Source organism: Pundamilia nyererei, unplaced genomic scaffold (genome assembly GCF_000239375.1).
Source record: "Pundamilia nyererei isolate P.nyererei 1_Seehausen unplaced genomic scaffold, PunNye1.0 scaffold00211, whole genome shotgun sequence".
Lineage (NCBI taxonomy): Eukaryota > Metazoa > Chordata > Actinopteri > Cichliformes > Cichlidae > Pundamilia > Pundamilia nyererei.
This window is the reverse complement of record NW_005187612.1, coordinates 208,131-221,093: the sequence shown is the minus strand read 5'-3', so window position 1 is coordinate 221,093 and position 12,963 is coordinate 208,131. Positions and strand designations below refer to the sequence as shown.

Here is a 12,963-nt window from a genome sequence, read left to right as displayed (position 1 = left end):
GAGGGAGCAAGGGACATTTATAGCCCGACTCACGCAGCTGACAAAAAAACATTGAACCTGCGATCTTATATTGCAGTCCTACTGAGGCCTATTGAAGCTGGGTGCCAGTTTCCCCTTAAACTCCTGTTTTCGCCTTTTTCTTATAGTCGCCCTCTATTGCTATTTTTATACTAAACTGACAGCCAAAATCTGTGTAAATCTGCCAGTATATTCAACCACTGCACATCGCTTTGTAACCGCTGGCTAGTCACTAGTGGATATTCAAGGTTCCAGTCACTGTAATGTATTTACTATCCTTCCATATTCTATCAGCGGCGTCCTTGGCTGGTATTTGCATTCATCTCTTTCTGCAAAGCTGAGAAAAGTTTAACTCGGGACGAGCGCCCAGCTGATAAAGGCTGCTATAGATGCCAGCGCCGATGTACCGATACCGCTGATATGTTGCTTGTGACCCGTGCACCTTGCATGTCCTGTGGTTATTTAAATGCTGTGATGGATTAGCCTGCTAATAAATCAGCACTTGTTTTGAAGCCCTTCAGTACTCCAAAGCAAATAAAGCTCACCCAATTTGAGATATTTCACTTCCAGTCTTTGGTTTACCTTCCAGTTGTTTGAACTTGGCTAGCTGTGATATTTTCACTGAGCGTGGCTGAGATTTTCCCATTTCTTCTTGTCAATCCAACTTCCATCTACCATTTGTTTCACTGCAGGGTAAATGTCTGGGTTAAACAGAATAGAAATGGGAAACGAATATGGCGGGATGTGATGAGTCATATGGTTTTAAAGACCAACGCCAGCAACGCACATCTTTAGTGTTTTTCGCTTGGTAACAGTCCTGACAGTGCTAGCACGGATGATCATTTCCAATGAATAAAACTGACCTCAATTCAGTTCTGTACTTTCGATCCTGGTGGAGAGCAGCCTCAGCTGTCACCTGGCTTGAGGTGAAATGCACCTCGCCCAATGACTAATCTTCCCGTTTGCTCGGTTTTACACTGCCTGTCCTTTCTTTCACACGTTTGGCTTCAGCTCTGTCTACACTTCTAATCCTTCTTCAATTTGTCCTTCTCTCCCTGCCGTTTCCCTTCCCCATCTTGCTCTCCCTCTTGGGGCAACTGGTAGCTATCAGAGGGATAAGGCAAAAGATGTTCCTCTAATATAAACTGAAGGATGACATTTCCTCCCTCTCTGATCTCCATTTCTTTTAGCATTCCACCTCGCTGTCTAGGTTTTCTGTCCTTGTTCTTCCTCTAGATTTTAATCAATGAATACATTTTCTCACCAGTGTTTGGTCTTTTGTTTTGTTTTTTGGGGGGAACAGCACTTCTAATCTCTCACTCTCTCTCTCTCGGCGTGGGAAAGTGGGCAGGAAGTAGTTCAGACGCGGCATGGGGGTTCTGGGGAATTTTTTTTTGCCCCCTCTTCCCTCATCCCTCCTCCCTTCTTCTACTCTTCTTGAATTCCCCTTGTTCTGTCCTTCCTCCTTCCACTTGTCATTTCTTCCTTCTTTCCTTTAAGGTGTCATATCGATACCACCTGGGCTTATAAACATTTGCCCCCTGAGGGATGTAACCTGTGTCTCAGACTTCCGGTTTGGTCGGTGATTTTGCACGCCTTCACCAGACTGACGTGTAGGACACAAACCACAAACAAAAACCTGCACCGACATGTCAGGTATTGTGTGTGTGTGTGTGTGTGTGTGTGTGTGGTGTGAGTTTTAAAAAACACCCAGGAGGCGTGAAAGTGATACGAACCATGCAAATCCAACATGACAAAAGGCATTAGGCAGTGGATGAGGCTGAGATGGGATTTTAAATAAGTGCGTATCTCTTTAAAGAGGTCATTTGGTAATAACGTTGCCGTTAATGAACCAGAACCGTATACTGAACGGGTAATAGTGAGTGCATGCATGCGTGTGGATATGCCAGGCTAGGAAATATAGTAACAGCCTCCTGCAGCTACACAGCTCTGTGTGTGTCTGTGTCTGTAAATGAACCAACTGAATTGTCAGTAAAATGACTGTTGGCAGGTATAAGTAGAGATCTAATAGAGATTATCTCCCTTGCTCAAGTCGGACATCCCCAGAGGAATTAACTTGGAGCGGGGGGCTTGCATAACACACTCTTGATCATCTTTACACACACATATGCGCACACACAGTGGTTCACAGGGGAAGTTGAGCGTGTCGGCCGATACTTTGACAGCTTCCTCCCTATGTTTTATTTTCTGTTGACATTATCTGCTCGAGCACATGGCAGACCGAGTCTTCCCATTAACTCCTGTATAGACGGAAACATAGTGACACTAATGCACACACACAGACACGCACGCACAGACAAAAATCACGCACAGTGTCAAAATTCAGTTCTTCTCTGCGAGAAGAACTGAGACGCTGCACGGTATCGAATCCATTGTGTGAGCAGATGCTTGTGCATGTGTGCGTTTCTGTTTGACAGACGTGTCGTTCTCTCGGCGTAGCTAATGAGACTGCCACCCTGTCTCTGTGTGTTTGCGTCTATCAGTATGTGTGGCTTTACTGCTCAAGTCTTTTGCAGTTTCCTGAATTGTGCAGCGTAATGTTTCAGACTCTGAAGTGAAAATGAAAAGGCCCTTTTAAAAAATAGATCTCTGAATATTAAATAGAAAATAAACTTTTGAGCCGCTCAACAGCTGAGCAAACACATTTGTATAAATGTGTTTCACTTGTACTTAGCTTTCACTCTTCTGTCCAGTTCCTCCTAAAGCTCTTTAGTGGGGTTTCGAGGTCATTTGATGCCGACTGTCGGGTTCTTTTATTCTGAAGTTTTGGATCATTATCTTGCTGTAAAATGAACCGCCAACCGACCAGTCGTCCTCCTTTCTCACCATTTGATAGTGAAACACAGCACCTTTTTCTGCACTACAGCATTTTCCCAGTAAAGATTTAGAGGGTATAGTAACCCAGATTGTTTCAACACAGCCTTTGTACAGAAATGGGATTTGTAAGTAATCAAATGTTTGCACACCTGCAGAATTTTATTGCATAAAGCTTCAAGGTCAAATTAACACCTATTGCTTCATGAAAGCTGAAACAACCCGTCTTCTATATATACACGTCTGCTATTTTTTCCCCCAGCAGCCTACCACTACCTACCCTTTAACCCTGTATTTTGCACAACTCTGTTGCTTGTGAAGCTCGCACACAAGAATTTCACTCACATGTGCTGTACCAATGTACCTGCACATGTGATGTGACAATAAAAGTGATTTGATTTGATTTGTCCAAGTACAATTTCTTTTTTTTTTTTAAACAAGCTCAAAATTTTATTAATACTGTTCTAATAACAATAAAAACTAAGAAAATGTCAATTTTGAGGAAAAATTAGTTATGTCACATTAAACACATGCAAATAGAAACACGACTCACAACCCAAACTGTCACTGTTTTACTTGCAGGTACAGATTTGGTAATGTGGTTAAACTGCTGGCTCATTTACAGCCTGTAAGATGTACTTAATTTTCTCTTTCTTTAGAGACACCACTCAAATATGCATTTTGATTAGCATAGTATCTGTAAAGACTTGCTTCTTTTGTCGACATACAGACTACCGGCTCGAAGTTGGTAGAAGACATACAGGTGTTTGTGTCTACTTGCCTGCATGTTTATACTTAATCTTGTTGTCTGAATATACCTGCAAGGTTATCAATCAACACATTAAATATATATTCAACAGTTGCTGCTTTAAGTTAGGCTAAGCTAAGCTACTTTAGCCCGACAAAGTTCTTGCCTGACTTCGTTTCTATCGTAGTCTGTCATTGCCCCTACTCAGACCTATATCTCCCCAACCAGTTACTTAGAAACCAAGGTATCTGCCTGAATGTGATGGCATGCCAACAACCGGTTTGGCTAGGATTATAATGATGAAAGGGACCAAAGTGAAAGCAGTTCCTCTTCCTCAATTTCTTGTTCAGTAGTCATGCCTGGCAGCTAATATACAGAACTTTCAAATTGCAATATAAAATATCTCAGACATTGGTCACAGCACACACCTGAACAATGCTTAACAGTGTTAAACCCGGCCGTCTTGCTTATAGGCTACTTGAGATTTTTATTTGAGATTTTACAGCATTGAGAATTTAGTTGCAAAGTTGCACACGATGGTCACTTCACCCAAACTGAGCTAAACGTCCAGTTCAAATTTCTTGTTTTACAGGCCTGTGAAGTGTGATGGGTCGTGAACTGCACGCGCTTCTATGTCACTGATGTTCTGGTTTCATTGTGAAACAACGCAAACAATAAATTTTGTGAAGTAGACAAACCCAGGAAAATGATTTATGCTGATTACAGTTTCAGGTTTAGCTGAGGATACGAGTGTGACTGTAATGTCAGTTTCAGTATCAAACTCAGTTTTAAGTGTGTGTGTTTGTGTGTGTCGTGGGCTGCGGGTGGCTGCACACGAGGGCCTTGTTCAACCCGGCACTGATCCATGCGTGTTTGTGTTTCATGACCAATCATGATTAGTCCAACTGTTCTTGTGTTTTACGAGTTTTCGTGTGCGTGTTCAGCCCGGTTCACCCTGTTTTTATTTGCACTTTGAGACACTGTGCGGTGCTCATTTTGTTCAAGTCCCCTCTCAGTCTTGTTTTTCGTCTCCATAAACGATGATGTTTTCCATTTGGACGGACCTCGGCTCTCTTTCATGTTTTATTGTTTGTCTCAGTCTTAATTTTTCCATTTATTCAGCATCTTTTCTCAGTCTCTGGTGATTTTACAGTAACACGCATTATAAATCACCCTGGATCAGATCTCCTGCTAAGTGGCTGAAATGTGAACGTTCGCGTTCTCGCTCTAATGTTTGCCGGCTTTTCATTTTCACTCTGAAGACGACAGAAATATGAAACAGCTGAGTGAGGAAGAAAGCAAGTTAATAGAGGATTACGGGCAGAGTGGAAGAGTGGGATCAAACTGGTATAGAGAGAAAAAATATAACAAAATGACAGAGTTATAGAGCTGTCCCATGCTTCACAGGGGTATTAAGTGTTCCCCCCTCCTCCTTCTATAAACACCTTGCCAAGTCTCCCATCAGAGCCATAAAACAGTTTAAAGCTCTTTTTGTTTTACGTCTCTGCTGTTTCTGTGTCCTTTAAAGTCCTCTTCTGTCTGTTACCTCTCCACTGCTGTGCACTGATTGGCCCGTTGGGTCCCAGCCAGAAAAGTCTAGGGTGGATACGCACGCCGTCCTGGCCTAACTGTCCCTGCTAGTGTGCATGTATGAGCGCTCAGGAGATATCAGTTTCCTTTTATGCCGTCATTGTGTGCCATTTGATAGGAGCTGTGATTGGTCATTTGAGACGTATTTAGCAGCGGTGATCTTTCAAACACACACTTGGGCGCGTCACAGGAAAGGAGTGGCGCTCCCCTGATTGTTTAGTTGCCCTTTCATATTATTCTAATCTTGAGAAAATGAATGGGGGACGGCGGCGAGGCAGGAGAGACGAGGGGAAGCGGGAAGTCAATCAAAGAAATGAAGGAAAGGAGTGAAAGTGAGCAAGGCCCTAATCGCAACGCGGCAGCGTTTTACTGTACTCACTTCAGTGACTAAATATAAACTGACCTACTAGTTATTGCTGGATCAAACTCACCTCTGCACGCAAACAATAAAACATTAAGACATAGCCTGAGCTACAACCCCCACCCCCCATAGCTATGAATGATGATTAACCCAGCTCTGTGTGGAAAGTCAACCGACGTCCACCTTTTAAAGTTCTATTTCGCATACCGATATCCACATAAAAAAGTGAGAAGCCTAAGAGTTTTTGGTTAATTTTTAGTTAAGAAAGAAACATCAGCTTTTAGATTTACATGTTTTCTGTTGATTAAACGAGACAGGTTATGTTGCTCCCCGTGTTTGTGCCAGTCAGATTGGCTCCTGGGCGTTGCTTGTATTGTATTGCGTGGACAAAACAGACAACTACTCATCTCCTCTTACTGTAGGTAAGAATGGGAAGAGTTGTTCTTCCAAAAACAGGCCTGACTCTACCTGCGAGATCCGAGACACTGGATGGACCGAGTTCAGCTTGTGTGCTTCTTCTTTCTTGCCCACTTTTTGTTTGTAGTATATTGTTGTTCTTGTTGCCATATAATAAGTCTTTTATTGTTGAACTGGAGTGGCATGATGGTTTGGATTATGAGGGGAAAGAAATGTGCTGGGGAGGGGGGGGAAGCTGTCACAAGTCGGTGTACTCCAACTGTCCGGATAAATGGGGAGCGTTGCATCAGGAGGGTGGTCGCTTTGCACAGTTTTGTATTTAATCCTTTCGGCGACGCTACTTTATACACTCTTGACATGCCTCGCTGTCATCATGTCATACACCAAACACAGCCTCCCAGTTTTGTTGATCTATTTAAGCTGCAGAGCTTCCCATCTCACCCTCTGGCATGTCAGCTCCGCAGCTCTGGAGGGCCCAGATGCGAAAATCAGACTGTATTCCTGTGATGTAATGAATCATTTCAAACATCAGTTGTGTGGCTGTGAGCGGGACTCTAGCCAGCCCTAGGTTGGAGTGTGAGATTCAAGATGCCGGGTAAGCCTTCTTCTTGCTTCCCTGGCACACTGAACATTATCTAAAAGTTTATTATTTAAACAACAACTGGCGTAATAATGGTCCGTTTAATATTTAACATTGAGATCTGGATCATATCGCTTGATTCTTATTTGCAGGTGCCTGTAGATTTCTAAGCTGTCATATCTTTAAGTTTATGATGTGTTGTTGATGTTGGCCTGAAATTTGAACTTCACAGTTCATTGTTGAGCTTGTAAAAACAACACAAAAACAAACCCACACAGTGGAGGAAGCGGTGTCACATTAATGTACTGCATGTTTTAGTGCAGTCTTTACACTAGTTTACATAATGGCTCGCAACAAATGCGGATAATAGCCCACTATTACGCAGCAGTATGTTACATTAGTGCTTTTGTGGTTTATTAAAATAATTCACTTATCGAAAGAGCGACAGTTTAGTATCACTTCCTTGGCGTCAGCGCGGAAACATACATAAAACATGAATTGTTCTGAAGGGTGCGCCTCAGCTTTTCTTTGGTGGGAACGCTCTGTCAGCCACCTGCCTGTGTAATCCACAGCAGAGTGCAACAAGTTCACAGTAATCGCTGTAAAAGGAGCGGGTGTGCATTCTGGGAAATGTAGGAAATCGCTAACTGAAGCAGAAGTGCACACGGCAGGAAAATTTCTTGGGTCCAGCAAAAACAGTAAATTAAAGTAATTTATAGCACTTTATCACAACATGGCTCCTGGAAAACTCATAACCCGAGTCATTCAGAGCAGTAATGAGCCCGCAGCTGAGTCTGAAGTGATAAATAGAGGGAGCTGTGTTTGGTCTTTGCACAGAAAAGATGAATGGAGCGCTACAGCTGCCGTTACTAGCTTAAATATTACACACTGAAGCACACGGATGCACACACGCGCCAAATGGGCAGAAGGATGGAATATGTCAGGAATGTGCTTTCAGAGAAGATCGACCTTCACACAGACTCACACACCACGTCATGCACTTGGAAACACGACCTAGTGGCAAAACACAGATTTCATTTGGCACATTCTGCCGATCACATGCTGACACATTCGTACTCATCCTGCGTGAAGGTTTTCTCGCGTTCTGTGTATCCAATGTGCACTGACTTGCAAGGCTCTTCCACACACAGACACGCATGCGCTTGCACGCTCACACATACACACCCCGTCTTGCTCAACAGGTCAGGATGTTTCACAAGTTGCAACCTGCACATCAAGGATATGTCTGCGTGCATTATCACTGGTGTTGAGTGCGTGTGTGTCAGAGTGCAAAAATGTTAACTGTTAAGGACATGAGCGCACACACAGTCCGCAGACCAACTTGTAGACTCATTTCTGTGGTCTCCAAGGAGTCACCATGGCAAAGGCAGAATGAAACCATGGCCTGTGGGAGAGAAGACATGTGCGTGCGCACATAAATGTGTGTCCTACAGACCCAGAAGTGGTTTATTCCCCCAGGAAGCAAGTTATTCTCCACAGGCCAATCAGAGGACAAGGTTTGAGACAGAGTTTAATCCAATTGGTCCAACACTTCTGACCTTTAATACTCGCAACCAATCCCGGGGGAGGAGACAGTCTGCAGGGCGGTAAAATCACAACCCAAGTGTAATAATGACATAGGAATCAGGAAGGGATGAGTTTAAATACTGTGAAATGTTTTTGCTGTTATGTTGGACAGAGCATACAGTGTGAGCAGAACACGGAAAAGGAATGAAAATGGCATGTTTGACAACATAAACGAGTGCAGACCCGTGCAAAAAAACACAAATGCTTTATATTTTTCACTGATGAAATCATAAAGCAGAGTCATAAGGTTTTTAAAGCAAAGCCGCTCAGACCCAGAAGGGCAAGCGAGTATAAAAAGAAGTGACTTGGTGACATGGATGAAGTAAAAACGGCTTTGGGGAACGAGTGTTGGACTAAACAAATATTTACACAAGGCGATGCATGCATCCTCACGTGTGTTTATGGCTGGATTTACGACCACGCTCCCCTCCTCCTGTCCGACTCTTCCATTTTTGTCTCCCCTCGTCACCTCGAGGCTAAGGGTGTAATTGTTGCCAGTCGCTATTACAAAGTACCTCTTTTTCACTCGTTTCTGTCTCCGTTTTTCACTCGTTTGCATGTGCGTGCATGCGTTCATGTGTGTATATATTTGTGCCGCAGCATCAAACATGCAAATGTTCTCCAAAGATCTGTCCTCCCTGTGTGTGTGCAGAGTCCCTTGCCATTTTCTGTCTTCCGTCACCCGCACAATTCATATGTCACTGCTTGTGTCTTGTGTCTGGAGAAGCGGTGGAGTCTGATGAAAGATAAATAAAAGAGGTTTTAATGGAACGAGGTAGACGGCGCATGAGCTTTTTGCCTGAGGAATTAATTTCTTGCACAGGCTTTTATTCAAGTTTTTTCTCTTTCTCCCACACTGCTCCATGCAAGAGCAGCAGACTTTTGCTCTATCAGCATTTCTGTTCGCTGCGTCTTACATAAACTGCTAACAGCAGTAAATAATATGTTTAAAACCCGTATGTGACACGAGAGCGGTGGTGCGTAAGGAGGCTCGGCCACCGTTATTGGTTAAAGCACGTTTTCTAATCGAGATTTTGATAATCCAAAAAACCCCAAAACCTCCTAATAACTAATAAAAATAGATTCAGAACCACCAGAAACACATGTGATCATTTCACCCAAATTTCTCTTTGATGAATGGATGCACTTTATTTTAATCAGTCCAGCTCTCTGCACAGAGAGTGTAAGGGCTTTTATTTGTGCTGCATGGATCCTGTGTATTAGATCTGTTTTTCCTCTATTTATTTCTATGAGTCCATCAAGTATTTCCTGATTTATAATCATGTATCACATCAGAAGCCCTCAGAGTCAGGGAAACAATATGATATGTGTGCATGACACTGTGTAGAAACAGATGAACTTACATCTCACAATTTCCTCTTTCCCCACCCGTTTAATAGGCTGACTGATAAAGATTAGTTGTCCTGCTCTCACGTGCTTTCACTGAGTGTTTGTGATAACACAAATCTTTTGATATTCCTCTCTCCTGTAGGATGTCGAGATTTTGGACATCAGTTACATCAGGGACACCAGAACGGGAAAGTATGCCAAACAGCCAAAGGTTGGTAATATTTGTTTATGCCTGTGTGGGAGAAAAGAGGGGGGAGAAGCTGTTACTTTGTCCCCTGACCACAAACGTGATGCTCAAATGTGACTGTCGCCAAACGATTCATGTGCGTTTCCTCTCTCAGCTGATGGTGCAAAGGTGACGGAGTGCTAATGAGGCTGATGACAGATGGACTATCAGACAGGAAGTGATATAACCAGCGACTGTTAGTGAGGAAGTCATTGTGTAAGAGCCTAGATGTGACCAAGGCAGAGTGTGAAATATGGGCGCGTATTAGTGGTAAACAATTCAAACACAGATGTGTGGCGAGTTCATTCTGCACGTTAAAGTGTTTATTACAAATGGTTCTTGAAATGGTACGATAAAGTCTTATTTTTTTATGTCATACCGTGGTTATAGTATGAAAAGTGCATTAGAAATATTGACTAAACCTGCTATAATCAGTGGATGATATCTCTGTTATTAAAGAGCCTTCTCATAATTCATGGTTGCACTTCCTCTCTCATGTTAGCATCCGTGAATCTAGGAAACGGTCAGCGACTGTACGACACCTTTGAGATTTACAATCTGGGGTGAGACTTCCTGATTTGGTCTCCATGTGAAGTATTTACCTGCTTCCAACCAAATCCTGCTCGAATTTGTGCCCCTTACCTACAGATTCTGTATTTTCATATGTTGATATGTGAACATTGGTAGTATGGATGCCGTCTTTGAGCATTTTGCGTGTTTCTTTAGCACTATATTCCCTATAAACAGTCTATAAAGAGTGCTCCTGGCTAATGTATTTAACTGAAATGAAAGAGAGACATGATGTCACAAGAGTGATCTATAATTGACAGAAAGCCATTGAGTGTTAGAGAGAGTTGGTGGAGGGAACACAGGGGTGGGCTAAAAAGGAGGAAAGAGTCGTTTGGTTAATTAGATCAGGGCGCTACACCGCATGCATCACATTTAATATCCTCAGGAGATGGAGACACGGACGAGTTTTATCTGTCTGCTCAGTGTTCAGATCGTTGTTGAATTTGCTAGATTGTGTCTGTGTAATGAAACGTCCTGAAAAAGCATAAATATCTTTGTGTGCCAGGACGCAAAGGTGAAAGAAGTGCTGGGCCTTACTAAGGAGGTGAGCGGAGAAGGGAAGCTGTTTACCGTCGTCTATGGCAATGACCTGGTCAACGTTTCTTTCCTCAACTTCCAGGCCATGCAAGCGGATGTAGCGAAGGTAACCACGATTCTTAACTAGCTTAACTGTCCAAATAATTTATAGTTTAATGTATTTCCTCCTTTTCTTTTCCTCTTCTCCATCCTCATGTCCCCCACTGCACTCCTACCTGTGCAGCTGACTTTATTCCCTCAAGCCTTGAGCTGATTGCTTACTTTACTTTGACATAAAGGCGTGCGTATGTTAAGTAGCTAAAAACAGAGATTAATTCCCGTGTGTGTCTGCTACACTGTATATAGTAACTGTTTCACCAAGGTTTAACATGAGGTGAACAGTCAAACAACCGTCTTTTATCCTTTCATGTCTGTGTGTTTCCAGATTTGGACAGATGAGCTGTTCGCTTTGTCCACAAACATACTTTCCCAGAATGTATCGCGGAACACCTTTCTTTACAAAGCGTAAGAGTTTGTGTGCGTGCCGTCCTACAATGCTGCGAATTTTCGATGATTAAAAAATACTCATACTTGACTGTTCTTTGTCTTTGTCAGGTACACGAAGTTAAAGCTTCAAGTGAACCAGGAAGGGAAGATTCCAGTGAAGAAGTGAGTACCACCCTCGCCAACCACTTTTAAACTGCTCCTCACTTCTTCTTTCTTTTCCTCTTCTTTGTCTCTCTTCCACTTTTTCTCTCGGCTCTTTTATAGTGACTCTGATTTTTTTATGTTTACAATCACTTCTTAGGTTTCTGACTCTTTTTGCTTGCAGGCGTCACTGTAAACATTTGATCTGAATGTGATTTTGTACTTTGTGTTTTAGTGTCATCAAGATGTTTTCTGATAAAAAGAGAGTGGAGACAGCTCTGGAGCAGTGTGGCCTCATTAATAACAAGGTAATCACTCAATAAAATCACTGATCACATGGATAGTCGACATATGGGTTTGGTGAACTGGTGTATGCATCGAGAATGGCTGAAATGAACTGAACTGCGGAGGCGTTGCATATAGTTGTGTTCTTGGTGTGTCTTTGCAGTGCAAGGAAGGCAACAAAAGTTGGCAGGCCCGTGGAAGAGTAGCAATAAAAGAAAATAGTAAGATTTCAGTGGGTTGCAGGACAAGACATAACACGTGAAATGCTTGTTTGTGGATTTTGTTACAGAGAGAGGCTAGCTGCTGCCTGTACTCTTACACAACAGTTAACATGCTGCTCTTAGAGGCATGTTTGTATTCAAATAATATTGGCCTCACAGTTTTTAAACACAGCTTCTAACATTTCTAGCTTTTATCTGTAGCCACATGTTACCCTGAGTTAAAAACCACCTAGCAAGCTAACATACAAATGTAAATCCTTTGTTGTACATAAAATAACTGCATACTAAAATACAAATTGATGAAACAGGTTAATAATGCGGTGAAAGCACTGAAAATACAGGTGAACTAATAAATGAACAGGTAAACTGGCTGCTTCAGCTACTACATATAGCTAGCTAAACATAGTATAGCTAGCTAACTGACTAGCTTTGATTACTGCAACTTGCTCGTAGTGTTTTGCTAAACTTTTTAATTATTACTCAAAGTGCAACTCTTTCTCTTACAGTACTTTCTTTCACACCCAATAAAAACCTCTTGAAGTTCATTTTAGCAACAATGGAAATAAACCAATTTACACAGCAAACTAAAGATTGCCATGAATCTTGTTTTCTCGACAGTGTGCCTGCGGTTAAAATGTTAATCATGGTAACATGCTTTCTACTAAGACTCTTTCTAAAACAACTTTCTGCTAATCTTTGCTTGTATCTGCTGTGTACAGTACCTCAGCCCTGTGGGTTTGAGGTAAAATTAGTTTTTTATTTATTTATTTTTTAAATTTTTTTTTGGTGAGTCAGTGCAATCTTTCCTAAAATCAGTTTGAAGTCACAAGACTTTTTTTTTCTTGAAGAGATACCAGATTGTGCAAAATGTGCTGTCAGCATTTCTCTGTAGATTGCTGTACTCTGGAGCCTCCTGCTGGGTACTCAGAGCAATGCAGCTTATAAAAGCCTGTTAATATTCTCTCTAGACAACAGCACATAGCAGTGTAATGTAATGCTGTCTGTTGTTTA

At 42.2% G+C, this 12,963-nt stretch overlaps 1 protein-coding gene across 3 annotated transcripts in view; it reads left to right on the top strand.

Annotated features, from left to right (window-relative positions):
• The window catches only part of plcb3 (phospholipase C, beta 3 (phosphatidylinositol-specific)), a 55,476-nt gene that overhangs the window by 25,658 nt on the left and 16,855 nt on the right, over nucleotides 1–12,963 (top strand). For all 3 annotated transcript variants that reach the window (XM_013914633.1, XM_005748016.1, XM_013914632.1), the window contains 5 exons: nucleotides 9,629–9,697; nucleotides 10,788–10,925; nucleotides 11,244–11,323; nucleotides 11,414–11,467; nucleotides 11,682–11,754. In XM_013914633.1, the coding sequence (XP_013770087.1) occupies nucleotides 9,629–9,697; nucleotides 10,788–10,925; nucleotides 11,244–11,323; nucleotides 11,414–11,467; nucleotides 11,682–11,754 (414 nt within the window). The remainder of the gene's footprint in view (nucleotides 1–9,628; nucleotides 9,698–10,787; nucleotides 10,926–11,243; nucleotides 11,324–11,413; nucleotides 11,468–11,681; nucleotides 11,755–12,963) is intronic.